Source organism: Homalodisca vitripennis, chromosome 8 (genome assembly GCF_021130785.1).
Source record: "Homalodisca vitripennis isolate AUS2020 chromosome 8, UT_GWSS_2.1, whole genome shotgun sequence".
Classification (NCBI taxonomy): Eukaryota; Metazoa; Arthropoda; class Insecta; order Hemiptera; family Cicadellidae; genus Homalodisca; species Homalodisca vitripennis.
In genome coordinates this window covers 71,921,170-71,926,577 of record NC_060214.1, presented here as the reverse complement: position 1 = coordinate 71,926,577, position 5,408 = coordinate 71,921,170, and the positions used below count along the sequence as shown (strand labels likewise).

The 5,408-nt window shown below is 33.6% G+C and overlaps 1 protein-coding gene across 1 annotated transcript; it reads left to right on the top strand.

Moving 5' to 3' along the window:
• Positions 1-2,774: 2,774 nt before the first annotated feature.
• Positions 2,775-4,330, top strand: LOC124367143 (G-protein coupled receptor dmsr-1-like). Its single transcript, XM_046823794.1, has one exon. The coding sequence runs from the start codon at positions 2,795-2,797 to the stop codon at positions 3,923-3,925; it is 1,131 nt and encodes a 376-aa protein (XP_046679750.1). The 5' UTR covers positions 2,775-2,794; the 3' UTR covers positions 3,926-4,330.
• Positions 4,331-5,408: the final 1,078 nt, after the last annotated feature.

The window sequence follows — 5,408 nt, the reverse complement described above, 5'->3', positions numbered from 1 at the left end:
TATCGGTAACATTTATGATTCCTGTAATTTATAGTAAACTATTGACAATACCAGTGTATTAGCTTTCCGTTTATTTTATATGCAAACTTCCATAAAAACTAACCGTCTTCTTTCCCTTTAAATAATTGATAAAATTTTTAATAATTTTCATCATACTAATCACTCACTTAGGCTTACATTACACCATCCTTCTGTGATTATATTTTTCCTCTATTTGGATTTTGCTTAATCTATTTCAAATATTACTCCTCCTCCAGGCGTTTTTACTTTCAAATTTGTAATCTAACTAAGTCATACAAGTGTTTATAAATATGTACGCCCAAGTTAGAGCTTTATTTCGTTACGCCGTTTGAATTTATGGCTACACTACACTAATTAACTAAAATCATAATTAGTAGACAAGAGATTCACGAACATTTACTAACTTTTAGCAATGGAAAAATAAATTTGTTTAATATATAGAATCTGATCTCTTTTTCAATTGTACAAAAAACCTAACATCTAACTATGATCGAGGTAAGAGAAACAAGTTTAATTAAAACGTTGTAGTACACGTAACTTGCGAAAAAATCATCGAAACAGTTTAATAAGCACTAACTAATACAAGTATATCAATAATATATTAATAACGTTCTAAATAAAACTAACCTATTTTATTGTGCTTTTCTTTTCTTAGATGTTTTTCAATTCATCCAAAAACATAGTTTAATTTTATTTCGTTAAGATTATTTGAATAAAATGAAATTACTAGTGAAGTAATAATATTAATAATAATGTACTGGTCAGAATATTCCTACTCGATACAAGATACTAATCACAACTGTCTGGTTACTAATAGGTTACTAAATATATATATATATATATATATATATATATATATATATATATATATATATATATATATATTTCTTGAGTGCATGTGTATGTCACTGAACTACTCATAAATGCATGGACCAATGTTATTGAAATTTCTTGTATGTCTTCAGGTGAGTTCTAGAAACCTTTACAGTTACAAATTTACGCAGTTATAAATAAAAGTTGTAAGATAAAAGATAAAAAGTTTGTATAGTGCCTGCAAAATATAGGCTGTAATTACAAACATTTACGAATATTAAAGAGCTAAACACTATTTAAAGGCGCTTATTTCTGATGTATTAAATTAATACATTTCTGATTGACTTAAACACTTAAAGATTGAGTGTTCAACTACTTTGTAATAAAAGTACATGTACGTGTAACATCCATCTTTATAAAATTTTGTTGTGGCTCCGAGGAAATCTCAGCCGACCGAAAATCTTAAATGCTACATAATTCAATTTATATACATGATCACTATTGAGTAATTTTCAATATTTTTTAAATATTATTTGAATTATTGTTTGTTAGTGAAATGAAGTAGATTTTCTGTCATACCTCACATAAAATCAATTGTCGCAATTACTCAAAACGGTATCTAAAAATGCTAATACTAAAAGTATTAAAAATATGAAAGTGTCTATAATTGGATTGTTTTGTGTTTTACGAAATACAACTATTCAAACGATTTGGCTAAAATTTGACATGAAAATTTTTAAGATCCCAGGTATGAGTATAAGCCTTTTTTATTTATAAAATTTCTACGTCCTACAAGTCTTTAAAATATCGAAAAAACCCACCTTGGTCTCTAAAGTAGTGAAATATTAATTTAAAAAAAAATTCTAATGTAGTGAATTGTTATGACGATACAGTGTTTATAATTATTAATTAATTTACATTTATCGTGAGTTCAATTATTTGTAATACAGTTTTATATTTCAGCAATTATATAAGTACTCATACTATTTTACAAAATGCCCCAAAACAAACGATGGTCACAACTTGACACCGAAGACTCCCTTTGATGCAGTCTGCAAGAAATATGCTAGGTTAAACTTGGTTCGACTATGCTTTTGAACTAATGTACTTATTCCAGCTCTAAGTCATTAATAATATTTTTCGGTTAATAAACAGACACTCCTAGTGTCATTGTTAATTTTTCAAAGTTGTTTTTTTTTCAAATAACGTGTAAGATTTAAAAGACAATGTTAATATCGAACAAAGTAAGTTAGAATGGCCAAAATAGAAACTGGTTGGTGTATTTCTAGATTGTGGCACCAAAGCAAACTCAACATGGGCATCGGAATATAATTCACTCGACCCAACAGTGGTGGTCATACACATGAATCGCCTACTAAATTACAAAGGAGCGGGTAACTTTTGGCAGTACAGATATGACACAATATAGTTTAAACTTTTGTTTTAAAGACTGTTATGAAATCTAAATTAGTTGTCATTCGACAAAAGCAGATTTCTCAGAGCTGTGTATTTATATATATATATATATATGATCTTGATCAGAAAAAATGCAAAATCAGAAGTGGAAAAAATACTAACATCGAAGTAAATTACAATGACCATAAATATTAACTTCCTAACATATTTTCTTGATCGTGAAAAAGGCAAACTCAACATTAGCGTCGGCAATGTAATTCACTGGAACCAGGACTGCTCATACAAGTGTAAAACCTAGGAAATTGTGGTCAAATCCGAGGGTAACTGCTAGTTTTATACACACTTTTTCGGTTCGTCGCCTTATTCTGTTAGACTCTTCCAATTACTTTAAATTAATTTTTAAATATTGGCAAACAATTTGAATTTCTCTTGCAGTATATATCACTAACATCAGAGTTATAAAATATAAGTGAAGAATACATATAGTGGAATATAATTTACCTTTTTTTAATATTACAGATAGTATGCAGATGGGTGTGCCAAGATGAACGTGACAATGAACTCTAGTGGCGGTGACGTGCGTTACTGCGGCCCGGGGTTGGAGCACTTTCACGCCGGTTACCGCCAGGCCCACGGCTACGTCAGTCTGCTGGTCTGTGTCTTCGGCTCCGTGGCCAACGTACTCAACATCGCTGTCCTCACTCGGCGAGAGATGAGTTCTCCCACCAACGTCATACTGACCGGACTAGCTGTGGCTGACCTCCTGGTCATGCTGGAGTATATCCCCTTCGCCTGCCACATGTATCTTCCACAGCGACCCAAAAGGGAACGGTTCTCGTACGGCTGGGCGTTGTTTGTGCTGTTGCACGCGCAGGTGTCCCAGGTCTGCCACACGATATCGATATGGCTGACAGTGACTTTGGCTGTGTGGCGGTACATCGCGGTGGCATACCCGCAACGTAATCGGGAATGGTGTGGCATGCAAAGAACCATTGCGGTCATAATATGTGGCTACATTTTCTGCCCCCTGTTGTGCATACCACTCTATCTCGCCTTCGAGATCGAGCCTAAGATAGCGTTACTCGACGAGGACGGGAATGACGCCCAGCCCAACTCGACTACAGCGTACAACACGACCTTATATGTAGTAGACCTCAGCGAGATGGGGAAAGCCAATAACAACCTATTAATGGACATCAACTTCTGGGTGTACAGCGTAGTTATCAAGATCATACCTTGTATCGCGTTGACAGTACTAAGTCTCAGACTCATCTGTGCGTTGTTAGACACCAAGAGGCGACGTGAGAAGTTGACCAGTGGCAGCAGGAAGACAACTCGTCTCATGGAGAAGGAGCGTCAGACGGATCGCACAACCAGGATGTTGCTGGCTGTCCTGCTTCTCTTCCTGCTCACCGAGTTCCCTCAGGGTATTCTAGGAATGTTGAGTGTGATGCTCGGCCAGAGGTTCTTCAGAGACTGTTACAACAAACTAGGAGAGGTCATGGACATCTTGGCTCTTATAAACTCGGCCATCAATTTTATCCTTTACTGTGCGATGAGTAGACAGTTCAGGACTACGTTCAGTGTGCTCTTCAGGCCGAGGTGGCTACCTGTGCCTCAAGTGGAAAACAATGGTCACAATAACTACACTACTACTCAGGTGACCCAGGTTTAGCGACGAGCTAGCAAGAGGGTTCCCTGCACATCTCTCTAGTCCTTCCCTCTTGCCTTTCCTGTGACCTCTCAACACGGCCTTGTTTCCACTTTAAAGTGGTACGATAAGTTACTATTACGTATTTTTGTCTACAATATTTGTTGGCTCCAAGTCTGGATAAAGGCGCTTTTAGTGTTTAAGTGTAAAAATAACGAATCGGGCGAACCTCCGATTATGTTGCTCAATTCGGCATTTTATAGGAAATATATATATATGTATTACTAAAATGTTTTATGACGTGTGTTTCTTCGACTGAAACTTTATTTGTAGACTAAGCTCTATGTAAAAACGATAAAGTATTAGTAGTTGACGAATTCTTTGAATAATACGTTTCACTGCAAAGAAAATCTAGTCTCAGCATCAAATATTTGTTAGGTTCATGTTAAATTTTTTTTAATACGTTTCAGGTATAATGAAATATCTTTGAAAGAATATTTTTCATAATGTTGGTGTGATTTGTAAAAATTAATGTAACCAGATTATATAAATGATATTTAATATGATATATTGTTACATACATGTTGTATATATGTCTTGTATGAAATGGTCTGTATATGTTCCACTGATGAATTTAATTTTTTCTATGTATAAATATAACAACTTTCTAGGCTGTTTTAATTCTGTTTTTAACTTCTAAATAATATTTTCACATACGGTTTTGAAAAGAACTAAGAGTAGTATTAAAATAATATCGTATAATATTATTTAATGTTACTTATATTATACAGTCAGTATTTGAGTGATGTTCTTTCGCAAACTCATGGGCATAATACGTACTGTAAAAATTTATTTTATTAATTACAGTACGATTTTTAAAGCATCCCATGGTAAATTTTTGTATCTATAGAAGTTCACCAAATCAAAAATATTTTTATCTATGAAAAAAACTGTTTACGCTAAACTCTGATTATGTTACGCTAAATTTTTCAAAAGGATCAGTATATACATTCCAGTTAAACCTACACTGAGTATTGAAAAACCGATTTCTCACTTAAATCTGCAAAGCTTACTGATGGATTTCCAGTATATGCACACCACTAATCTCAAATCTTAAGATATTGTGTGCAAGGGTAGTTCGATAAGTCTAATCTAAGCAGACGATGCCTTTAGGAGTTGGTGGGTCTCCTCGTGTTAAATAGAGTTAATAGCCAAGAAATTGAGGGTTTACTTTCTATCAGCTTTGGTTAAAAGAGACTCGAACTGAGCTTGTCCCCATTATTTCCAAAGTGACTGAAATATAGTACTCTCTATCTCCCATTTTCCGCTATCCAATTTCTCAAGTACTTTTCTAAAAATAAAAAAATCACGCAATGTTTGATAATTTAAATTTAAAATATATTGAATATGCCAAAAATATGTAAATACTTAATAAATAATTGAGAATTACCTTTTGCCAGATTAAATTGATGAATTGTATAGTTTTTAATGGACTTACTAATAATAA